General features: G+C 42.7%; 2 protein-coding genes across 7 annotated transcripts in view; one reads left to right on the top strand and one right to left on the bottom strand.

The window, feature by feature from the left end:
• On the top strand, positions 1–13169 carry LOC109866724 (enoyl-[acyl-carrier-protein] reductase, mitochondrial). Of its 4 annotated transcripts, none has more exons than XM_020455537.2 (10): positions 1–581; positions 7525–7622; positions 9301–9432; positions 9648–9791; positions 9984–10086; positions 10175–10277; positions 10378–10451; positions 10596–10656; positions 10784–10856; positions 12641–13169. In XM_020455537.2, exons 1-10 carry the CDS (start codon positions 427–429, stop codon positions 12802–12804), a joined length of 1107 nt encoding a protein of 368 aa, XP_020311126.1. In that variant the 5' UTR covers positions 1–426; the 3' UTR covers positions 12805–13169. The 4 variants fall into 4 exon arrangements, with proteins under 4 accessions (XP_020311126.1, XP_020311128.1, XP_020311127.1 ...); XM_020455538.2 differs by having other exon boundaries at positions 31–581; positions 12644–13169; XM_020455539.2 differs by lacking the exon at positions 10784–10856 and having other exon boundaries at positions 10–581; positions 12641–12742.
• The window catches only part of arhgap18 (Rho GTPase activating protein 18), a 22773-nt gene continuing 9356 nt past the window's right edge, over positions 12842–26258 (bottom strand). For all 3 annotated transcript variants that reach the window (XM_031800348.1, XM_020455536.2, XM_020455534.2), the window contains 13 exons: positions 22917–23152; positions 22532–22592; positions 21585–21751; positions 20735–20900; positions 20531–20622; positions 20198–20275; positions 19618–19777; positions 19370–19452; positions 19066–19272; positions 17347–17493; positions 16762–16889; positions 14831–14886; positions 12842–14284 (listed from right to left, as the gene is read on the bottom strand). In XM_031800348.1, the coding sequence (XP_031656208.1) occupies positions 14193–14284; positions 14831–14886; positions 16762–16889; positions 17347–17493; positions 19066–19272; positions 19370–19452; positions 19618–19777; positions 20198–20275; positions 20531–20622; positions 20735–20900; positions 21585–21751; positions 22532–22592; positions 22917–23152 (1673 nt within the window). In that variant the 3' untranslated portion in view covers positions 12842–14192. The remainder of the gene's footprint in view (positions 14285–14830; positions 14887–16761; positions 16890–17346; positions 17494–19065; positions 19273–19369; positions 19453–19617; positions 19778–20197; positions 20276–20530; positions 20623–20734; positions 20901–21584; positions 21752–22531; positions 22593–22916; positions 23153–26258) is intronic.

Below are 26258 nucleotides of genomic sequence, written 5' to 3' on the forward strand. Positions count from 1 at the left end.
GTCACAAATGCTAAAACGTTTGCAATTGGAAACCAAAACCAAATCATATCTTGTACACAGACTGCTTTCAAGGTAAGGAAACCAATGGGTCATTTTGTCATTTGGTTGAACTTATCCCTTCAATTCAGCTCTATGAATGTCTTCTGTGCTATTACAATTGGACCTTTTCCCGACTTTCGTTCTTATGAGGAACATTGGGAATTTACGATTTTTAGAAGGCTGTTACACAATCATGAAGTATTTAGCTTCAGGGTCACCACCACAGTGAAGATGAGATACTGGAAAATACATACTTTCTTCACCCTCCCAGTCCATTAGGACTTTCAGGTTTAAGGAAGTGAGATTACTGAGAGGCAGTGTACCATTAATGCCATGTAGAAGTAGAACTGGTTCATCCATAGTGTGGCCTTTGCTGCATCAATCATCATGAGGAGGCCTCTGTTCAGACTGACCCAGAAGAGAGTGCTGCCCCTGTGGCAGAGAGAGAGCAGAACAACCCTGGCCCCTGGTGCTCTACGGCAACTCCACTCCTGCTCAGCACTGGTCTACAGAAAGCATGGACATCACTATGACACAGTCAGGTAAGGGATCATATGATGTTGCCATACTTGTGTGTCGATTGGAAGACATCTGCGAGGGAATTTGAGATGCTCACTGTGAAATGAAAAGAGTTCTGCTCAAAACAGATCATTAAAAGGCACTTGTTTCAAAACTCTAAGCACATTTTCAATTGACTAAGTGCAGTACAACACACAAAATCATAGTCACTTTTTCACCAAGCCTAATCAGTATTTCATCTAGAAATACATGTCTCACATTGCAATGCTGACATTACTTATTCTCATTTGTTAAAATCCATTTTACTGTTACTTAATCCTTAAAACTTAATTACTTATGTTTTGTTCTACTACAGATTAAGACCTACATAATGAAAATGTACATTTGTAAAGTATATCATATAGTATGATATATACTGTAATGTACTATTATAATGACTATTCTAATTTTAATAGATGTACTCTGCTATACAATTGAAAACAGCAGTAACTACGCATTTGGTCAAATTTAGTTAAGACTGAAATCAGGCTCTGTGTCATTTTTATCTTGTGACCATTTATTTTATATTATTCATTTTTGTATGTTTTTTTTCTTGTGACAAAAAGTGTCCTGGTTCAATTATGTTCAGTTTCAAAGAAAATGGAGAGTCAAATTTGCAGTAACTACAAAATCCTAGTAAAAACCAAGGCAAATAGCATTAAATAATATATATATACATGTACTGCACTTTGTTCCACTGTGTTTTTTATTTGTTTTATTTTTTTGTTTATTTATTTCACCTTTATTTAACCAGGTAGGCTAGTTGAGAACACCTTTATTTAACCAGGTAGGCTAGTTGAGAACACCTTTATTTAACCAGGTAGGCTAGTTGAGAACACCTTTATTTAACCAGGTAGGCTAGTTGAGAACACCTTTATTTAACCAGGTAGGCTAGTTGAGAACACCTTTATTTAACCAGGTAGGCTAGTTGAGAACACCTTTATTTAACCAGGTAGGCTAGTTGAGAACACCTTTATTTAACCAGGTAGGCTAGTTGAGAACACCTTTATTTAACCAGGTAGGCTAGTTGAGAACACCTTTATTTAACCAGGTAGGCTAGTTGAGAACACCTTTATTTAACCAGGTAGGCTAGTTGAGAACACCTTTATTTAACCAGGTAGGCTAGTTGAGAACACCTTTATTTAACCAGGTAGGCTAGTTGAGAACACCTTTATTTAACCAGGTAGGCTAGTTGCAAATAATTACAATTTTGCAGATTAACACTGGAGTGATGAATGATCAGATGGTCATGTACAGGTAGAGATATTGGTGTGCAAAAGAGCAGAAAAGTAAATAAATAAAAACAGTATGGGGATGAGGTAGGTGAAAAAGGGTGGGCTATTTACCAATAGACTATGTACAGCTGCAGCGATCGGTTAGCTGCTCAGATAGCTGATGTTTGAAGTTGGTGAGGGAGATAAAAGTCTCCAACTTCAGCGATTTTTGCAATTCGTTCCAGTCACAGGCAGCAGAGTACTGGAACGAAAGGCGGCCAAATGAGGTGTTGGCTTTAGGGATGATCAGTGAGATACACCTGCTGGAGCGCGTGCTACGGATGAGTGACTGCAGTTATGCAGTTTGCCTTGGTTTTCTATCGGACTCCAAGTTCAGGCATTCCTGATCATGACATACCTTCACACACAGCATGAGACAGCCAAGGCAGTTGGATGAACACGTTAAGATTTTAGTGCAGTTTCCTTTTGCATTACCCATATAGTTGTTTAAGGTTGTAGTGGTATTGTTAGAGAGGATAAAGATAAAGATTTTTGTTCGGGCTCCAGGCAGGTATTAACCCTGCTGAAAGGAAAAGAGTAGGATAGATAGAGACCCACTATCAGACGCACACACATCTATCTGCAGAAGAGACTGAGTGTAGCCTGCAGTGTTGCCAACTCCTCAGTAAGGCAAAGTAGCTATTGGCTGTCCTAAACGTCGCTAGAAGTCGCTAAATGATGCCATCGCCTAATTTGCATAATTGGCCATGTGCATGTAATTGTGATGGACGCTGTAGGAGAGAGGAATAACGTTGTGGGGGAGACAAAAAAGACACAGCGAATAAGAACCAGATATTTGAGGCTTTACTCCTCCTCCATCACTTTATGGACCCCATTGTTAATCCCCGTCATAACAGAGGCATTGTCAGTCCCTATCCCCAGGAGTTTCTCTTTTTTGAGACAACACTTCTCGAGGAAAGCCACAACAGCACGGGCTATAGATTTGGCATCTCCTCCCTCCAACTCAACAAGCCCCAGAAATGTTGATACAATTGTCTGCTTGGTGTCACTAAAGTACCTTATCACAACCCCCAGGTACTTAGAAACACTTACATCCGTGGACTCATCGAGGAAGAGGCTGAAACGCTGCTCACCCACATCTGCGACCAACTTTTTCAGAAAGTATGGTGCTAGAACACCATTAATCATTACTGTGCACTTTGTCCTGTGCATTTTGAAGTGGGTAGCAGCAGTGGAGTCTGAGAAAGCAGCTCTACATGCTTCTCCAATGTGATCACATGACAGCATGGAATAATGTTCAGCGAGTTTTTTAACCATAAATGGCAGCTTGTTTTGGATGGAACTGTTATAAGGCTTTGCCTTTTGAGTATGTTTTTGAGTTGTCATGGCTTTTTACATCACTAAGTTTGCCGTAGAAATCAGCCTTACAATACAGGCAGGATGCCCGTGTATCATCTCCAATAAACGTATTCAACCAGCCTTTGAATTCAGGGTTTGATTCCCACTCCTTTCTGTATTTTTTAGTGTACAGTTTAGACATGATGAGCTAGCCAGCTAGATGTTTAGCTTATGTCACAGAGATGCAGTGGACAAGGTGAGTAAGTGACTGAGGCTGTGTGAGTCAAATGCAGTGATTTATTTTGGTGAAGTGATTTATTTTAGACAAAGAACATTTTACATTTACATCCCGCCCTGAATGTAAGGCAGGTCGGGATCAGCCAGAGGCGGATTCCCGCATGTGCGATTCATTTGCAGTCTGGACGTGGAGGGGTGAACATCTCCTGCTCTGACTGCAGCTGGGAGGGACTGCTGCGCGAGTGCTTTGGGACGGGGGTGGGGCCCACGGCAGCGGGTGGTGGGGCCCACGGCAGCACCCGCTGCTTGTTGAGAAGAGTAAGAACGATACGTGCTTTCACTTCAGAGTCTCAAAAAGTCTCCAATAACACCAGAAAAAAAAATCGCTAGATTTGTCGCTAGTCGATTTGAAAAAAATGTGTCGCTAGAGGGTTTTGAATACTCCCTAAATATAGCGACAAAGTCGCTAAATTGGCAACACTGTCTGTTTGCCAGTAACCCAATCAATAATTCCTTATACAATTTTAATGGCAGAGCAATTTAACTGCAACTTCATAGAAGCAATTGACAAGAACCCAGTCATCAACATCAAATGATTTGTAATAATCTGTATTACCTCCCAGGGGAGGAGTGCAGGAGACATGAATGGATGTGTGGGGTGGGGGGATTCATAGACCAAACAAAGGCCTTAATATATCAAAAAAATCTTCTCGGCCAAATGTAAATAGTCCCACACAAAATCAATACAGTTCAAACAACAATAAACAATAACTCTCGTGGAAACTCTCTTAACTAAAACGTCACACCAAATACAACTGGCAGGTGACTAATAGTCCAACGACACTAAACACCAAAGGGAGCGCCCTAGCAAAAAAAGACAGTCTGCTGCAGAGTAAAGCACTGGAGCGATAGAGGGGAAATGAGAGTAAGAGAGAGAGGGGGTGTTCTTAGCAGTTGACTTCAGGCTTGAAGTTGCACTGTCTGTCCGTCTGATACACCTGACGGTTTGTTTTTCAAAGCTTCGCAACAATGTTGCTACTACGCCATGCGAACAATGACAGGAGCGGTCCCAAAATATTACAACCACGACCTAGAGCGGTAACACCGGCGGATCGACATTACAACTAAGCAAGCTGAAAATAAACAAGACTTCTGCAGAGTTGCACACACTGTCAAACTGCGCGCCAACCGAGCGCTTCGCACAGAGAGCCGGAGGAGCTATCTTTATTTCCTCCTTCCTCACTGCTGATGCGCTCTTAAAGTGGCAGCACGGTGAAGGCTCCGTGCAGGATTTCGTGGCCACACACGTCTCCAACTCAATCATAAAGTTTGCAGATGACACAAAAGTGATAGGCCTATTTACCAACAATGACGAGACAGCCTACAGGGAGGAAGTGAGGGCCCTGGCAGAGTGGTGCCAGGAAAATAACTCCTCCCCCTCAAATAACCTCTCCCTCAATGTCAACAAAACGAAGGAGCTGATCGTGGACTTCAGGAGACAGCAGAGGGAGCACTCCCCCCCATCCCACATCAACGGGGCCGCAGTGGAGAGGGTGAAAAGTTCCTCTGCGTGCACATCACTGACAACCTGAAATGGTTTCTCTATACAGACAATAGCACTTCTTCAACCTCAGGGGGATGAAGATATGTGGCTTGGCCCCCAAGACCCTCACAAACTTCTACAGATGCACCATTGAGAGCATCCTGTCGGGCTGTATCACCGCCTGGTACGGCAACTGCACTGTCCACAACTGCAGGGCTCTCTAGATGATGGTGCGGTCAGCCCAACGCATTACCAGGAGCACACTGCCTGCCCTCCAGGAAATCTACAGCACCCAGTGTCACAGAAAGGACAAGAAGATCATCAAGGACCTCAGCCACCCGAGCCACGGCCTGTTCACCCCGCTTCCATCTGAAAGGCGGAGACAGTATATGTACATTAAAGCTGGGACAGAGAGACTGAAAAACAGCTTCTATCTCCAGTTAAATAGTCACCACCAGCTGGCCTCTGCCCAGTACCATGCCCTGAACTTTAATCACTGTTACTAGCCGGCTACATCCCGGTACTCAACCCTGCACCTTAGAGACTGCTGCCCTGTGTACATAGTCATTGAACACTGGTCACTTTAATAATGTTTACATACTGTTTTACCCACTTCATATGTACACTGGGTGGACAAAACTTCAGGAAAAACTTTCCATGACATAGACTGACCAGGTGAATCCATGTGAAAGCCCTTATCGATGTCAGCTGTTAAATCCACTTCAATCAATTAATCAAATGTATTTATAAAGCTTTTTACATCAGCAGATTGTCACAAAGATCGTGTACAGAACCCAGCCTAAAACCCCAAAGAGCAAGCAATGCAAATGTAGAAGCACGGTGGCTAGGAAAAACCTAAAGAGAACCAGGTTCTGAGGGGTGGCCAGTCCTCTTCTGGCTGTGCCGGGTGGAGATTATAAGAGTACATGGCCATTAAGGCCAGATCGTTCATCAAGATGTTCAAACGGTCATAGAACTAGCAAGGTCAAATAATAATCACAGTGGTTATAGAGGGTGCAACAGGCCAGCACTTCAGGAGTCAATATCAGTTGGCTTTTCATAGCCAAGCATTCAGAGGTCGAGACAGCAGGTGTGGTAGAGAGAGTGAGAGAGATAGGGAGAGAGAGAGGGTCAAAACAGCAGGTCCGGGATAGGGTAGCACATCTGGTGAACAGGACAGGGTTCCATAACCGCAGGCAGAACAGTAGAAACTGGATCAGCAGCACGACAAGGTGGACTGGGGATGGGAACAGCCAGGAGTCATCAGGCCAGGTAGTCCTGAGGCATGGTCCTAGGGCTCAGGTCCTCTGGGAGGAGGAGGAGGAGGAGGAGGAGGAGGAAGAGAGGGAGGAAGAGAGAGAGCGAGAGAGAGAGCGAGAGAGAGATGGGCGATTTAAATGGCTATTACTTAAGATCACACAGGACACCAGATAGTACAGGAGAAAAACACCAGATAGGACAGAATGACCGTAGCCCTCAGGCACATAGACTATTACAACATAGATGCTGGAGACTGAGATAGGGGGGTCGGGAGACACTGTGGCCCTGTCTGAAGACACCCCTGGATAGGGCCAACCAGGCAGGATATAACCCCACTCACTTTGTCAAAGCGTATCCCCCACAACACCAGAGGGATATGAACAGACCACAAACTTTCTACCCTGAGACAAGGCAGAGAAGATCTCCCCTACCACACGAGCCCGAGGGGGCACAAGACCGGACAGGAAGATAACATCAGTGACTCAACCCACTCAAGTCGAGTTTGCCTTGCCAAAAGTTTTTTTCCCCCAGGGGCATAAACAGTGAGAATATTTACCGTGATGTCGATGAGAGCCTATGGCCAAATTTTCAAGACCGGCATGATGAAAACTAGTGCCAAGCTAAACGTTATGTTTATTTAATTAATTCAATTTATTTCATTTGATTACAGTACACCTATTTTGTAATTATATCGGAACAATATATATATATTTTTCCATCAATGATTGTGAAATGATCACACCTTCAATGATCACACCTTTGATCAGACATGGGGCTAGAAAGAGAGGATATTTTGAGGACTAAAGCAAGTGCATTTCCTAATGTGAAAACAGTGTAATGTACTGTAACTTAGAGTGCCGTAGCAAATTACATTCACAGGGCTATTTTGAAACACGTGTCTTGCATTTTTCCTCGTTGGATTAATTGGGCGTTAAAACAATTCAATTGAGAAGATGTCATTACGTTGTGTTTTGGGTGATTTAAACCAATGTTTCACAGTATACTGGATCAATGAGGGCACAATAAAAATGATTTGCATATAAGACTGCGTTACAAGTGTTACCCGTTTGTAGTTTTGTACTAAGAGTTTTGAAAATTCACCACATACTTGTGAAAATAGCCCCAAAGCGAATTGAAAAATATATAAAAAAGATTGTCAAAGACATTATGGCCATGTGCTGTTTCCCCAGTTTTAAGTCTTTATCATTGCTGTAGCTGTAAACTTGTTTCCTCAGTATGAATAAAGAAACACCTAAACATCAATGTGGATGGCAATTTGTAGTTTACGTGATTGTGTTATTGTCCGTGTAATAGAATGGAGGAGATGTCCTTGCCAGCCCTGGGTCAACACAGTGTCAGACTGAGGATGTTGGCAGCACCAGTGAATCCAGCTGATATTAACATGCTACAAGGTAACATTCATACTGCATGAATCAATCATACATGATAGATAAACAGTTAATAGAGTCTATCTTTAAGAGATTTGGTAACACTTCATAATAACTAAGACTAAAGCATGTAGAGGTGGTTGAACAGGGCTAGGGTTACATTAGGCTTATGTCCACATCCCGGTTCAACCCTAACCCCAGCCTCAGCCACAACCCTAACCCCAGCCTCAGTCTCAGCCACAACCCTAACCCCAGCCTCAACCTCAGTCACAACCCTAACCCCAGCCTCAGACACAACCCTAACCCCAGCCTCAGACACAACCCTAACCCCAGCCTCAACCACAACCCTAAACCTAGCTTCATGTCCATGTCAAGGTTCAACCCTAAACCCAGCCTCAACCACATCCCTAACCCCAGCCTCAAACACAACACTAACCCCAGCCTCAACCACATCCCTAACCCCAGTCTCAACCACAACCCTAACCCCAGCCTCAACCACAACCCTAACCCCAGCCTCAACCACAACACTAACACTAACCCCAGCCTCAACCACAACCCTAACGCCAGCCTCAACCACAACCCTAACTCCAGCCTCAACCACAACCCTAACCCCAGCCTCAACCACAACCCCAGCCTCAACCACAACCCTAACCCCAGCCTCAACCACAACCCTAACCCCAGCCTCAACCACAACCCTAACTCCAGCCTCAACCACAACCCTAACTCCAGCCTCAACCACAACCCTAACCCCAGCCTCAACCACATCCCTAACCCCAGCCTCAACCACAACCCTAACCCCAGCCTCAACCACAACCCTAACCCCAGCCTCAACCACAACCCTAACTCCAGCCTCAACCACAACCCTAACCCCAGACTCAACCACATCCCTAACCCCAGCCTCAACCACAACCCCAGCCTCAACCACAACCCTAACCCCAGCCTCAACAACAACCCTAACCCCAGCCTCAACCACAACCCTAACTCCAGCCTCATCCACAACCCTAACCCCAGCCTCAACCACAACCCTAACCTCAGCCACAACCCTAACCTCAACCACAACCCTAACCGAAGCCTCAACCACAACCCTAACCCCAGCCTCAACCCTAACCCTACCTTCATGTCAACATTCCAGTTCATCCTTAACCCCAGCCTCAACCACAACCCTAACCACATCCCTAACCCCAGCCACAACCACTACCCTAACCCTAACCCCAGCCTCAACCACGACCCTAACCCCAGCCTCAACCACAACCCTAACCCTAGCTTCATGTCCACGTCCCGGTTCAAACCTAACCCCAGCATGAACCACAATCCTAACCCCCAGCCTCAACCACATCCCTAACCCCAGCCTCAGCCACAACCCTAACCCCAGCCTCAACCACAACCCTAACCCCAGCCTCAACCACAACCCTAACCCTAGCTTCATGTCCACGTTCCGATTCAAACCTAACCCCAGCCTGAACCACGACCCTAATCCCAGCCTCAACCACAACCCTAACCCTAGCTTCATGTCCACGTCCCGATTCAAACCAAACCTACTTTTCCTTTTGCACCCATAAGGTGCTGGAGCCTGGCTCCGGTTACCTCGTGTTACCATAGATTCTCTCTAGACATTCAGTTCGCCTCCCACTGCTGTTGCCTAGGGATCGGGTTTTCAAGACTACACAGGGTATAAAACAGTTATTTGCATTGTTATCCACAGGCACATACCCAATCCTTCCAGTGTTTCCTGCTGTGGGTGGGAATGAGGGAGTGGGGGAGGTGGTGGAGGTTGGTCGGAAGGTCACCTCTCTGAGACCAGGAGACTGGGCCATACCGTGGGATGCTGGCTTTGGTGAGAAAACAGTACATCAGTACTACAGTACATTCCTCTTCTGTCTGTAAAACCACAGTGATGGGAGGGCCATGTGGATACCTTCCGTTTTACCCTGACCAGACCTAGTGATATGAAATGATTGAGACGAGAGTCTCAAACTACTTGTTGTATTTGTGTTGTGTGACATGACATCATCATTGTGAGACAGCGTTTGGGTGGGGTTCTGTTTGAAGGTACATGGAGGACAGAGGCAGTGTGTGAGGCTGATGACCTTCTCCAGGTCCCCAAGGACATCCCTCTGCTGGGGGCTGCTACCATCGGGGTGAACCCCTGCACTGCCTACAGGATGCTGAAGGACTTTGTTACACTCAAACCAGGTAGACAACAGTAGTTCGATAAACATTATTTCTATGGGACACCCTGTCCTTTTGGTCTATTCTTGTTGCCTGTACAAGCTACTGTTACTCAAGTGGGAAACTTTGTATGAAATGGTGCTTCGTAAGCAGTAAACAAGTATTAATTCATGAATAAATAATGACTTAATTCAATCATTTATTCATTGTCTGCAGGGGCCACTGTGATGCAGAATGGATCCAACAGTGCAGTGGGTCAGGCTGTCATTCAAATAGCTGCTGCCTTGGGGGTGAAGACCATCAACATCATCAGAGACAGGTGGGGACTCTGTCTAGTATCGACCCAGACCATAACAATAGTGTTCGTATTCAAATTCAATGAGTAAATTTTTCATGTTTTCTCTCAGACCTAATCGACAAGAGTTGGAGGAGGAACTAAAATCGATGGGAGCTGATTTTGTTATCACTGAAGAAGAGCTGCAATGTCTGGGTCTGGATAACGTCATTCAGGTAAGAGAATAGATACACCATCAAATGTATGATGAGATTAGAGGTATTGGCTTCTTTCCAACAGTCAACTGTAGACTACAATAATGTATTGCCATTTTAGGAGCTCCCAAAGCCCATCCTGGGTTTGAACTGTGTGGGAGGCCGGAGTGGTGGACTTGTCCTCTCTAGTCTTTGGTAGGTTTCTGGGGGGGAGGTTTCTAGACAAAATCTTTACTACAACATGGTCTGCATAAATAATGTAATCCATCATGTTAATTTAGGCTTTGAAAGGACTGATTCTCTGTGAAAGCTAATCCCTCTTTTTGAATGCCCTCACAGTGATGGGGCAACTTTAGTGACATATGGTGGGATGGCCAAAAAGCCTCTCCAGATTCCAGCTGTGAGTTCATATTTGTTGTTCAACGTAATCGCAAATGATTCTCAAATTGCACTGTAAATTGCACCATATGTAACCTTGCTGACAGCACATCCTTGACATTTCTGTTTTCTTTGGCTCCCGAAAAAAGAAATCTCTCATTTTTAAGAATATAACATTACAAGGATTCTGGATGACGCAGTGGAAAAGAAACAATAGTAAAGGTAAACTTGCTGCACAAAGCTCACTCACTTTAACCTTCGAGTGAACTCTTTATCCAACTTTCAAAGACTGAACCATGTCATATGGAAAATAATCATGAAAAACAAATAAGAATATTGTATGGCAGAAGAAAATAATAAAATCTAATAATTAATGTAATTACATAGTATCTGGTAAGATTTTGTATATTTGTCCTTATATGTCAACGGTGTATTTGTATATATATTCCTTATATGACATACACAATTGAATACATGATTGTGACATATTTGAGGCAGAATATATTAATTATATCAGTCATCTATGAATCTTATAATAAAAGTGTGTATGTTCTGACAATGTAACCTTGACAAAAATTATTTCCATATAGGTTTCACATTGTCAAAAACATGAGCATTACTATGCATTTTCAGGTTTGAGTTTTCATGGTTAAGGCTGGGCAGCACCACCTACTGGACAGTTTATTTATATACAGCTATGCCTTTGGTCTTCCATTCAGGGTTTTAACCAAACCCAGCCTAGCTTTGATATTTGTCACTAGCTAGGTTTCCATCCAATTTGCAACAGATTTTCATGCTAACATTCAAAAATCTCTATAAAACAATATGCGCATTTTCGCACCAGAGCTGTTTCCATCAAACTGACTTTTTTGTGTGGATAAAATGCTGTGCGTGATGACGTAGTGCACATAAAAACCACTTTTGCTGTTAAATTCCCATGTACCAAATTAAAAATACAATTAAATGGGTTTCGCATCGTTTTTTCAACTCAACTGATGTTTTTGTCACAAAAGCTGCTGCGTTATATAGTAAATAGGCCCACTCCGGTCTTGGTACATGCGCTCTAGCCAACAGCTTGCAGATACAGTCCGGGTAGGCTACCTACATTGAGAATATTATGGATATGAACGATATTATTTGTATTTGTAAAACGGTAGTCAAGCACCGATCATCATGTCACCAGAATAAGACCCCCGATATTAATTGGAAAGGAGCATCAAGCTCATGATTTATTTAATCTGATCCTAATAAACTGCATGCTTTCCCAGTCGTAGTGGGAGGACCACAGACATATCCTCACAACATATCCTCGCGTGGCTTCAAGTTTAAATCGATATGATGGTTATTATATCAATATAGGCGTTTCCACCGCCATTTTTCGCATAATTAATTTGACCAACACAAAAAGATCCCATCATGTCGAACGAACAAATTGTCGGCATTTATAAAATTGTACCGGCATTTCATGTTTCCATCAGCCCGGTCGTGACTTTTTTCATGTGTCAGGTAATTCATTCTCATGAAATGGGTGGATGGAAACCTGGATACTGCTACCAATGTGCTATTGTGAGAATGATTGAGGGATCTCCACTTTATAACGAAATTGATTCACTGCTTCTATAAAAGTAATTCCTCCTTCTCCTCCCCCCCTTCTCTTCCTCATCTCCTTCATCCAACGCCATGCTCACCTCCCCCTTTCCACCTACTCATGGCAGACTTTCTTCAATAAGTGATGTGAGACAGTGGTATTCAAGAGCTTTGAAATGTGTATGTCCTATGTATGAGACCTTAGAAGGCTCAGCTTGTCTCGTCTGTATAAACAATACATGCAACATTTGTTACCTCTAAATGTTAAGCAACGGTTGGTCCGATATTACAAGAACCTATGAATCTTCTCAGTGTATTTGCTGCCATATGTATTACAAGTTCCAGGTAGAACAGCAGAATATTGTTTAATTCATCTATATATTTTCCCATATGGGTGTGTCGTGTCTCTCTGTCCCCAGCAGATGTGACGCAGCTACAGGCCATGGTGACCTCTGTGTGTGATCTCGTGAAGTCTGGCCAGCTCCAGCCACCTCATTGTGTCCAAGTTCCCTTCCACCACTACAGCCAAGCCCTCCAGGCCATAATACAGGCGCATCAAAGGAAACATGTACTGTTCATGTAGTCACAAGCAAAACAAAAACACAGTATCCTCCATCGGGGAAACTTTCATTTGTCATTTATCTTATTGTGTCCGTTGCATTATACCAAATGAACACACACACGCCAAAAAGGAGTAATTACACAATTATTTACAAAATGTTTAGTGGTCATTTTAGAAGCTGTAGAACATATAGTATACAACAACAGAAGGGACATCTTTCAACAGTCATATTTACAGTATAAAGCACGACATAAGGGCAGGGAGAGGGTATACACAGCACATCGTTTAGCACAGCTCATACAGACAATCATATCTGTAGTTATACCATTTTTGCATTCTAAATTGAAATGTTCAGACATGCACATTAAATTATTTTAAACCGTTTCCTCCATTGAAAGCATCTTTTGAGAACCACACTTTAAATGTTATTAGGAAGGAACCTGAAATGCTAGTTTAGGACCACAGTTTGAGAACTGATGTTAACAAACATTTTAAATAAATGTACTTAACGCTATCCCTTTGATTCTCATTGGCTGTCTCGTTCACTGGTCATATTCTGTCTACATGGTCAACATGAAAACAGACAGAAGTCACAGTGGAGAGGGATTGCTCAGAGGGACCCCACAGATAAGTGGCGAAGAGCAAACTGGGGCTAGAATACCCTCTATGAGAACTAAGGAGTGTTATATCCACCAACCACTTCAGCTCACCCTACATTATGATTTGGCAGTGAATTTAAAAGTAGTAACAAGGAAGAATTGTTTAGAAAATATCACAAAAATTAGTAACTTGTCTATTTATCTGCAATATTGAGCACTGACATTGCTGATTACAGACGTTGCTGTACAGTATTTGGGTGAAATGGAATGAGTCAGTGAATATAACCTTTACAAAGAACTACAGCAAAAACACAAATTGAGTTAGGGGAGGCATGCACTCACCATCTTACAAGAGAGAATGAGCTACAGAGTAAAAAATCATATTAGTGTTTGCATGTCTATTATTTAATGTAAATACAATGTCTGACATTTTATACCCATTATAATACTACTGTTCTTGGGTTTTGACCATTTACTGTATTGATCATTACGATCAACTAATCTAGGACCTTGACGGTATAGTAAATTGCCCTTATCGTCACCAACACACAGACCTATCACAGATTATTGTTCAGTGGCTCTCCTCAGTCATAACTGTCCAACTCCTCATGCGTTGACAGTTGGACTTCCAGTAGCATTCTAAACTACAGCCCCAGAAATGACAACATTAACACTAATACCTGTCCTTTGGTCCAGTGGTCAGCCTTAACATTAGCATGTCATGGTGAAGTAGATCGAAATCTTTTCTCTTGCGGTACCCCCCCAGTCTGTCCGTCCGTTCTCCTTGCAGGGTGCGAGTAGTCAGATATCCTATCTCTGGATGCACTTGATGAACCACTCTGCACTGGGGTTGAGCTCCAACAGGTCTTTCATATAGGTCTCCTCATCCAGACAGCGCTCCTCTGTTCAGGAACAACACACAGCAAAATAACTAAATCGGGTCATGTCTGACATACAGATAGGATCTAGGTTCTTAAATTTGATCACCCTGTTGCATGAGGAAATTCAAAACTTGTAGTGTATTTGAGGTTTTCTTTTTTTAAATAAGAGGCTTCTGGAGTTTGTAATTCCTACTTTGAAATTTCTGATTTGATTTTCACTGTATCAACCTCTACAAAAATGTCCACTAATTATAATACTCATAATAATTCACATTTCCTGTTGCTGCAGCAAACTGGCTCCAATTAAGGGAAAGTGGGATTTGAATCATGTCCTTAAAACACCTTTAAATGACTTACTAGATGGTACTACTCTGAATTTACAGCAGAATACGGTCTGAATACATAGTCTACTGCAGGATGTTGACAGTTCCCTTTTCTCCCCCCCCCCCCCCTTTTCTTTTTTCCAGATAACACTTTGTAATAGAATCATCCTGTTTGAGAAACTAGAAAAGCCACCTAAGATATACGAGATGGTTTGTGTGTTAAATGACTGTGTGCAATACTTACGGATATTCCCTCCGATTTCATAAAGGCACAGATCTTCCCTCTTCACAGACACAGAGCTAGAACACACACACACAGACAACATACTGAGGGATAAACAAAAAAAACTAATTACAAAGAGTAACATTCCAAAACAGTTGAGTTTTATACTTCCCTACAAAAGGTTTTGTAGTATCTGTTTAAATCTTGTGACCAAGTGTTCTGGTTCAATTATGTTCCATTTCAGAGAAAATTGAGTGTGACATTTGCAGTAACTACAAAATCCAAGTAAAAACCAAGGCAAATAGCAGTATGTGAAGTTACTGCACTTTGGCTTTGTTCCACCATGTTTTCACTGCAAAGAGCAGTAAACTACACAAACAGGGGAAAATGGCTTTAACATTTATTTGCTGTCCAGCCAAATATGTCATCGGTAGATAAGTGATAATGCATAATGTATTATCTTATTATTAATTCTTTTTTTTTCTGCATATCAACCATGACCACTGATTTGTCCTATGACCCATGTCCAAAATATGTATTGTTAGTGACCAATTTGTTGTTTTGGCTCTGTACTCCAGCACTTTGGATTTGAAATGATACAATGACTATGAGGTTGAAGCGCAGACTGTCTGATTTCATTTGAGAGTATTTTCATCCATATCGGGTGAACCCTTTAGTTATATATTTTTTGTACATGGTCCCCTAAAATGGGGAGACTAAAAGTATTGAGACAAATATCATACACCCCCCCCCCCCAAAAAAAAAGCTGACTTCCCCTGTTATTATAATGATGAGAGGTTAGCATGTCTTGGGGGTATGATAATAGTGCATCTGACACTTTCTCACGATTCATTCAGGATTATCCGTAATCATAGTAGCATCCACATACATGTAGAGGTGTTAAGAAACAAACCTCTATTCTTATTTACAATAAAAGGGACTCCAAAAATGACAATACATTATTTACCATTAACTTCTATTGGGCACAAAATAATACAAATAAACCAAAACAGCAAATGCATCCAACAAGCTTGATGTAGTCACTGTGTGCTATGAATATGGGACAAGATACTTACCGTTACAATACTTTACTTCACATAAGTGAATTTGTTCCAATACTTATGGTCCCCTAAAATGGAGGGGGGATAACTATGTACAACAAGTGCAGTAATTTCTAAACGGTTCACCAGTTATGGATAAAAATACCCTCAAATTAAAGCTGACCATCTGCACTTTAACCTCAGCCATCGTATCATTTAAAATCCAAAGTGCTGGAGTACAGAGCCAAAACAGCAAAAATTGTCACTGTCCCAATACTTTTGGAGCTCACTGTAGGTCAAATCAAATTACGTCATAATAAGATAATGCATTATCACTTATTTATACAACGGCTGGGTCTAATCCTGGCCATTGATTGGTTAAAAACCTGTCCAGCAGGTCATCAGTCCAGCCAGGCAATGTATATACTAGAGCTACACTGTAAAAAGCATCTAGACAATATCTCACATTTCTTTAAGACTAGCATTTGGTTTTCAACAGCAGAGATCTGTAATAACATTGCAGTCTGTCTCGCCGACATTTGCAACATTGAAATTCGATCTCCAACTGTCCTTTGGTAATGACCATGTCGGGAGTCGGGACGAGACAGACAGACAGGCTGGCTGGCAGCTTTTCTGAGCCAGTCGAAATCCTGAAAAAAAATCAGCATCGTTTTGCCTTTCTAGGACAGTATACAAATACAGAGAAATCAGAGCCACGCCGTGCAGTGTCACAGAAATAACAGCTCCCATACGCTGCTCAGTTCTAGCACACCCAGGGTGTAAATGTCTCTGTAGTGTAATTTAACTGCACTCAGAATACCCGGTGTGAGGGAGTGGGCTGAGAGTAATCATTAGGTGACTGCAAGCCTTGTGTGTAACGGGATGACAGTAGTGCCCCTCTGAGGTTTTCACCTGTCCTGGCTGAGAAAGCGGCTGAGGACATCAGATGCCTGCAACTCTTCAGTCAGCTGGACAGCCATGGAGACCTTAGAGAACTGAGGGGCTTGGACCCTGATGAAGCCCTGAGAACTACTGTCCACCTGCATGGGGAGAGACAACACAGACATGTCTCAGCTAACCAACATAATACTAGTGCCGCTACTGTACTCCATACTAAACCAATACAAATGTACAGCAGTTATACAAAAATCATTTACTGAAAATTGTTCAATATAAATATTATTTGAGGTATTTAAATTCTGTTATATTATGCAATTTCTTCATTAGTCATTTTCAAACAATAAAAAACGTAGTTGCAGTTCTACATATTGCCACTAGGTGTCACAGGGGAGCCACTCCCCCTCTCATCAGTTGAACCAGGAAGAGCAGAAGGCATTTGAGTCGAGTCATTCACATATTCTCCTCTTGATTCATTCAACAGCATGGGTATTGCCCTCAGCTATAACTGCTTTTCAGTACGGTCGCAGAGCCAATTGGAATACTGTATACAGGTGCTACAGACAGACAGACACCTTTGTTTGCTACTGCTGCCCTCACCTCAGAAAGGGGTTTCTCCTGTTTCTCGTGTTTCTCTCGCTCATAGGCCATCTTCTTTAGGAGTTTCATCATGGCGCGGTCTTTGCTCATTTTCTTCTGGTTCTCCGTGTTTTGTTTTCTGACTTGATTCATTATGAATTTAGGAATCTGTGAAAAAATGTTTGATTCAAATTACAAATTGTGCCACCGAAGAGCCATACCAATTACATACAGTAGCCCGATACATAAAGTACAGGGTCCTCATTTACCAATCATGCCTAGGCACAAATCTGTGCGTAAACCATGCGTGGGATCATTTCCACACAAAGTGTGACATTTATCAATATGAACATTTGCTCGAGTGTCTGTAAATCCACGCACAGGTGGTGGAATAAGGAAACTTCCTGTCAAGCATAGAATGGGGGAAAATACATGTTGAAAATGTCTGAAATTATGCGAGTAATAAATGAATAATTTTCAATTTCATTGTATTTCCAATGTGAATTCATGCAACATATCTTGACAGGCATATCATTTGACCACATCAGCGCATTTGTTACGATAACAATCCATACAAAGTACAGTCATTTGTTAAATTATAGGCACAAAGTTCAAGTGAAACCATTGTCTTTTATAGTATTTTAACAATGGGGAAATCGAATGATCTTGCTCTGTTGGAGGATTTGGCAAACGCTGCATTTGGCAGAGAGCACGTTTTTAGAGACCGGTGGGGCTTTCTTTTCTCTCCAGAATGCACAGATTGGCTCATCAGATATCGTTTCTCAAATCTTATATGATTTTTGACAGGATTTAAGACCCACTTAATATTTTTTTTTAAATAAAATAGTAAACATGACATTCAGATGCACAGCCAACAGTGGAGGCTTCTGAGGGGAGGACAGATCATAATAATGTCTGGAATAGAGTCAATGGAATGCTATCAAACGCATGAAAACCATGTGTTTGATACCATTCCATTGACTCTATTCCAGTCCAGCCATTATTATGAGCCGTCCTCCCTCAGCAGCCTCCACTGACATCCAATACTAACGAAGCAACAGACGGCACCCACGTCACCATAAAAGCACCATCCCAAAAAGACTGAACAGAAAAGGCCTCCACTTTTAAAATGTTCCGGGGATAGGTTATGTGATTTGCAAAAGACGCTGCTCAATGAGGTGGCACGCACGACTCGTTCATTTTGCAGAACAGTAATGTTGGCCTACAGGAGGGAGTTGAGGATGGATGGCCTACTCATGTGAAGTACATTTGCCATTGCAAAAGAAACTAATCCTCTTAACAGTCTTCTCTTTGTAGCCATGTTTTCATTTTCACTGGTCAAGCCACAGCTGAGCAACCAAATAAAACATTTTGGTTGTACTCAATCTCTGACACTCGCACCTCTACCTCAGTCTCTGAAAATATGATTTTTTTCTTCACTTTTTTGGGTTGCGACGTTGTATTTCATGTGACGGTGCTGTATTTCCCCACAGACTTTATGATTTTGACTAGAGATGGTTAATTAGAGGTGTTTCGAAATTAGAATAGCCAAGGTCTGAGAACAATTGGTATTTATCAATGGTTATCTCCTACCGGTGTGTGTGTGTGTATGATGCTTGTATGATTGTTTGTTAAATCACACTTTTTCATATTCATACAAACATTCAAAAACTCCATTCGTAAGTAGTATTTTAGTTTCTACGCAATATTGATAAATGAGGCACCATGACTTGAGCCTACCGTCCAGAGCAGGTTTTGGTATCTGATGAGTAGTCGGACGATGTTGGCCGTCTCCGTGGCCAGGGAAAATTCCTGTTGCTCGCTAATCTTGTTGCGGAAGCCTTTAAACATGAAGATGTTTGGCGCCATCACCACGGCAACGTTGTTCAAGGTCATCTTGTTCTGCTCTTTGTGGTCTATGACCCTCTGAAAGAACTCCATCAGCGCCTGAAACCGCCACAAGATACATTACAATGTGTCCAACAGACAACATGAGACTATACTGTATTGGCTAGAGAACGAGCACAGGGAAAGAGCCACCTACCTTTAGTGTATCACGGCTGGACTCCGGAAGTAGCAGGACTAGCAAGTTGAGAGCCTGCAGCTGCTGCTTCTTAGTGGGCAGTCCTGTGAATAAGGCAAACGAACAAAAAACCCAACGGGATTGCTTTACTAATCCATGAGTCAACATAAGACAAAAGTCAAACAGAATCGAGACAACATTCTAAATGAGTATACAGTGCACGACTGTATGTATAGAAAGTGTGGTTCATAATGTATAGGGGGACTGACTAAGCACTGCGATGAAGGCGCTGAGGTACTTCACAGTGAGCAGTGGGTGGGGCAGCTCCCTGATGAAGAGCTTGAGCAGGCTGGCTGCATCGTGCTGCTTCAGACTCTCCCATGGGAACAGGCCTTCGTAGAACTTCCCCTCCAGCTCCACACACACCGCCTGCCAGCCGAACACATAGGTCACATGTTAACGCACACACACTAACCTGGTGGGGGCACAAAATCCTATTTTCCCGAAACCTTAACTCCTAACCCTAAACGTAATTCTAACCCTATAACCCCCTAGAAATAGCATTGGACTTTGTAGGGAACAAAATGTCCCCTAATTTTTGTTTGTTCACTATTCTTGTGGGGACTTCTGGTCCCCACAAGCATAGTTAAACACATCCACATTGGAGGCTTTATCACACCATCCTACAGTACAACACTAATCATATCTTCCACAGTCGGTCACCACACTAACCTTTCCATTAGGGAAATAAGAATTTGGCTACATTAAGCTGTTGTTACAGCATGTAAATACTTCCCCCAGACATTGAATGAAGCAGGACTACATCTATCAACAATGACGAACAATGACCTTGACTCTTATGGCTGCTCCGGGTATCCGTAGAAGCCCCTCTGTGTCCAGACCCTCGTCCTCTATGTGAGAGATGAGCTGGAAACAAGAGAACACACTTATAAGCTTTAAACCACCAAAACGACAGCACATATTTAACTAGGCAAGTCAGTTAAGAACAAATTCTTATTTACAATGACGGCCTAGGAACAGTGGGTTAACTGCCTTGTTCAGGGACAAAACAGACTTTTACCTTGTCAGCTCGGGGATTCGATCTACAAACCTTTCGTTACTACGTACTGTATGATTAAAGAGAACCAGGATCGGTGGTTAATGAGAGGTTGTGCTGCTCACCCTCTGCAGTATGATTGGCACCTTGGTCCCTGGCTGTCTCCTCTGGTCCTGCTCCAATAGGGCAGCCAGGGGAACTCCAAACAGGCCAGACTCTAGAACACAAACACAACAAACCTAATTGTGTCAGAGCTTGATGGGACAGTCCTCAGGGTTCTTAGATATAATGTTATACAGTTGTGTTCCAGTTCTAGCATACTGGCTTACCTTTGACCTTGAGTTTAACTGCTTTGTGGGCTTTGAGGTCGATGCCTGCCGTGTCAAACAGAGCGGTCATCTCTATCAGCACCAGGCGGTGCACCTTCTTCATGTCATGGGGGGACAGGTCCCCAACCTTGGTCAGCCCTGTCTTGTCTCTGCTCAACTTGAAGTTCTGTCATACAGCGAAGCACAGGTTACATTAGGAGTTAGTAAAACTGGGTTGTATTCATTATTGCACACCGTAGCAAAACATTTTGCAATGGAAGATGAAAACAAGCACTTCTTATTGGACTTGTCAGAACAAAAACAGGGTCTGTTTGATGCCTATTGAATATGACCCTGACATAGTATTGGAGTATCTGTAACCACTAGATGGCCCTAGAACCAGAGACAGAACTCAGATACACCAGGAGTCTAGAACAGTATTTTGACTGAAATTTATTATATGATGCAAAAACTCTATTCAAAAAGGTTGATTGATAGAGAATGTTATCATCAGTGCAAATGACATCATTCAATGTCATAACTTACACTAGTACACAAGCAGCAGGTTTAGGCCTACAATAACGCTGTAAATAATGGCCCATATAAATATCAAATCATCATTTGGTCAATCATTAATGATGTAGGCTAAGTAAAAACAGAAACCTGTTTCAATCCATAAACACCACAGGGCAAAGTTCTTGCTTCTGCCAAAAAAACATAAATATTTGAAATCCTTTGTCCCAAACTGGCCTATGGGATCCTGCTATTTTGACGAGTGACACTTCCTGTTTTGGCATATAAACTTTGCTCTGGATGAGCGGCTCAGTCAATCCGTTTGGCGGTGTTAATGTTTAAAAAAAAGGGTACTCACAGGTAGCTTGTCATCTGCGTCTGTCAGAGCCTCGCTGCTGCCCTTTGAACCCTCCTTGTAGCTGAGGGCCTGATCAGAGAAGGACACCTCTAGGTTGATGTCTGTCTCAGGTTCAGACACACTCTGCTCAGCAGGGCCTGCCCTGTTCCCCAGCCCCATCGCCTGACCTGTACATACACACACACACACACACACACACACACACACACACACACACACACACACACACACACACACACACACACACACACAGTTATTATTGGGACATATTGAAAGCTACACCTATAGCAAGAGATAACACAGGCAATTCATGAATTAGATGTGTGAAAGTCCACAGATGGGACAAAGTCAGCAGTGGGGAGATTAGAACTAGGTGGTGGTGACTGTTCTGCCCACTGAAGGGAAACTAAGGGTCCTGTGGAAGTCAACAGCCAGAGAGCCAGTCTGCCCTCTGTGACCCATGTCAGACAGACATGTAAGGCCTTGGCCCTGACACAGAACTGCAGTGCCACCCTGCCATCTCCACTAATAGGAAAACAGGCAAGTGTATAATGGAAGATAGGGAGCGGATTCCTGACAGCCTTCATGTTAAGGTCAGAGGGGTGGCGCGAACAGACAAGATAGGCAATGTCCCTGCTTCCTGTGTGTGTGTGTGTGTGTGTGTGTGTGTGTGTGTGTGTGTGTGTGTGTGTGTGTGTGTGTGTGTGTGTGTGTGTGCGTGTGCGTGTACTGCTGAGTTATCTTCTCAACTCAACAGCTCTTCCGTAGAATCTTCACTTCTGCATCCTGTGATCATGAACCATTTCAGGAAATCTACAGTATCACATAAAAACAACACAGTGGATAGAAATACCAGTTCATTTTTGTGGCGAGTCAGTGATGTTTTCTATAGGTATAGACCAACATGCCCAGACAAAGATTTAGTGAGTAGAACTTGTGGTACATGCCATCTGTCGTAATATCCTTTTTCCTGTTTTCACTTCTCTCTGGTGACTTGGCTTCATCCTCCTGCAACATAATATAAAACAGAAGCAGGCTCTCATCAGAATTTAATATAGGTCATTTTTTATCAATTATTGATTCAAACTACTAAGAGTAACTGCTGATATTGTAGAAAGTCATATTTTTCACCCCAATTGTGAGTACAAGACCTTCTTTTGTATAATATTAAGATATTCAGTTAAGTATTACTTCACATTCAGGTGTCCATTAACAGATATTGTGATTAGTAATTATATTAACCAACTACGGTAAACAAGTCACTAGGTTTGTTATGTAGCGAGGCATCTCAGGCATGACTGGCAAGTGAAACGGGACCAGTGGTAGGCTGACCTTTGACTCTGGCGTGCCTGGGAGTTTGAAGATGTCTCTGACGTCAGGTACTTGGTGCTGCTTGTTCCTCTTCCTGAGGGTCTGCTGTAGCTTCTCAACACGTTTCTCCACGGCGGCGGCCTGGGTGCGCGTCAGCGTGGACAACAGCCCCATCATGTCCTCGGGGTCCGACGCAGACTCGTCAAACAGAGTGGCCAGCCCAGCCTCCGTCAGCCACGCCTCCTCCTGTTCCCCCTCTACAGACAGACGAGTTAGGGATGAATTGATGCTGCACCAAAAGAGCAGTGGCATGTTAATGGAAAAGACATGGCTGTAGGCCTGAAGACTAGCGAGAGGACACAGTCATTTACTGAATGATAAAGAAACAAACAAGTAATTCATAGATTATTACTGTGCAATTAGTATTATGCCATTTTTATGTACGGAGGTGTAGGAATAGAGAAAGACATGAAACAGGGAAGGACCTCACTCCTAACCAACAATCTTGTTATAGAAAGGAACGGAAACAAAAAGGAAGTTCCTGCTTTAAGTTCTCCAGACAAAACAATGAATGTCGACTTAAACAATACACTTTTGCAGTGCTTTTTATAGGCATTTCCTGATCCTGTAGGATCAAGCAAGTCTATTGTATTCTGTGGATGAAAGCAATAAGAGATCATTATGTGGTGGTATTGCAAAATAACATGGGCTGGACAACAGACCAGACTATCCTATTCAGCTCTACTGTATGTACTGAACGAAAAATATAAAAACACAATTTTACTTAGTTACAGTTCATATCAGGAAATCACTCTATTTAAATAAATGAATTAGGCCCTAATCTAAGCCTAGGCCCACCCACTTGGGGGCCAGGCCCAGCCAATCAAAATTCATTTTTTCCCCATGAAAGGGGCTTTAGTACAGACAGAAATACTCCTCAGCTTCATCAGCTGTCCGTGTGGCTGGTTTCAGATGATCCCGCATGTGAAGAAGCCGGATGTGAAGGTCCTGGGCTGGCGTGGTTACAAGTGGTCTGCGGTTGTGAGGCCGGTTGGACAGACTGCCAAATTCTCTAAAACAATGTAGGAGGTGGCTTATGGTAGAGACATGAACATTAAATTCCCTGGCATTAGCTCTGGTGGACATTCCTGCAGTCAGCATGCAAATTGCACGCTCCCTCAAAACACAATACCATAGATGTGTCAAGTTGTGACATAACTGCAAATTTTAGAGTGATCTTTTATTATCCCCAGCACAAGGTGCACCTGTGTAATGGTCATGCTGTTTAATCAGCTTCTTGATATGCCACACATGTATGGTGGATGGACCATCTTGGCAAGGAGAAATCAAATAAAATCAGGTGTAGACCTTACAGTGAAATGCTTACAAGCCCTTAACCAACAATACAGTTAAGAAAATACACACAAAAAAAGAGGTAAGAACAACAAATAATTAAAGAGCAGCAGTAAATAAAAATAGCAGAGCTATATACTGGGGGTACCAGTACAGAGTCATTGTGCGGGGGCACCGGTGTCAAGGTAATTATGTACATGTAGGTAGAGTTATTAAAGTGTCTATGCATAGATAATAACAGAGTAGCAGCAGTCTGGGGGGGGGGGGGGGGGGGCAATGCAAATAGTATGGGTAGCCATTTGATTAGCTGTTCAGGAGTCTTACGGCTTAGGGGGGTGGAAGCTGTTTAAAAGCCTCTTGGACCTAGACTTGGCTGTGCGGTAGCAGAGAGAACAGTCTATGACTAGGGTGGCTGGAGTCTGACCATTTTTAGGGCCTTCCTCTGGCACCGCCTGGTATAGAGGTCCTGGATTGCAGGAAGCTTGGCCCCGGTGATGTACTGGGCCATAGGCACTACCCTCTGTAGTGCCTTGCAGTCAGAGGCTGAGCAGTTGCCATACCAGGCAGTGATGCAACCCGTCAGGAAGCTCTCGATGGTGCAGCTGTAAAACCTTTTGAGGACCCATGACAAATATTTTCAGTCTCCTGAGGGGGAATAGGTTTTGTTGTGACCTCTTCACGACTGTCTTAGTGTGCTTGGACTAGAGGTCGACCGATTATGATTTCTCAACGCCGATACCAATTATTGGAGGACCAAAGAAGCCGATACCGATTAATCGGACGATTTTTTTATTATTTTATTTGTAATAATGACAATTACAACAATACTGAATGAACACTTATTTTAACTTAATATAATACATCAATAAAATCAATTTAGTCTCAAGTAAATAATGAAACATGTTCAATTTGGTTTAAATAATGCTAACTCAAAGTGTTGGAGAAGAAAGTAAAAGTGCAATATAAGAAAGCTAGCGTTTGAGTTCCTTGCTCAGAACATGAGAACATATGAAATATGGTGGTTCCTTTTAACATGAGTCTTCAATATTCCCAGGTAAGAAGTTTTAGGTTGTAGTTATTATAGGACTATTTCCCTCTATACCATTTGTATTTCATTAACCTTTGACTATTCTTATAGGCACTTTAGTATTGCCAGTGTAACAGTATAGCTTCCGTCCCTCTCCTCGCTCCTCCCTGGGCTCGAACCAGCAACACAACGACAATTAGCGCGCGCTAACTAGCTAGCCATTTCACTTCAGTTACACAAGCCTCATCTCGGGAGTTGATAGGCTTGAAGTCATAAACAGCGCAATGCTTGATGCACAACAAAGAGCTGCTGGCAAAACGCACGAAAGTGCTGTTTGAATGAATGTTTACGGGCCTGCTTCTGCCTACCACCGCTCAGTCAGATTATATGCAACGCAGGACACGCTAGATAATATCTAGTAATATCATCAACCATGTGTAGTTAACTAGTGATTATGATTGATTGTTTTTTATAAGATAGGTTTTCACACATTTTCCAGTTTGGAAAATTCCAGAAAATGATGTAATGGCTTTAGAAGCTTCTGATAGACTAGGAAAATTATGTGGATATAGTGAAGCAACATCTCAAGACATCAGTCAGGAAGTTAAAGCTTGGTCACAAATGGGTCTTCCACATGGACAATGACCCCAAGCATACTTCCAAAGTTGTGGCAAAATGACTTAAGGACAACAAAGTCAAGGAATTGGAGTGGCCATCACAAAGCCCTGACCTCAAGCCCATAGAACATTTTTGTGGGCAGAACTGAAAAGACGTGTGCGAGCAAGGAGGCCTATAAACCTGGCTCAGTTACACCAGCTCTGTCAGGAGGAATGGGCCAAAATTCACCCAAATTATTGGGGGATGTTACCTGAAACGTTTGACCCAAGTTAAACAATTTAAAGGCAATGCTACCAAATACTAATTGAGTGTATGTAAACTTCTGACCCAATGGGAATGTGATGAAAGAAATAAAAGCTGAAATA

Source organism: Oncorhynchus kisutch, linkage group LG21, assembly GCF_002021735.2.
Source record: "Oncorhynchus kisutch isolate 150728-3 linkage group LG21, Okis_V2, whole genome shotgun sequence".
In the NCBI taxonomy this organism is placed as follows: Eukaryota; Metazoa; Chordata; class Actinopteri; order Salmoniformes; family Salmonidae; genus Oncorhynchus; species Oncorhynchus kisutch.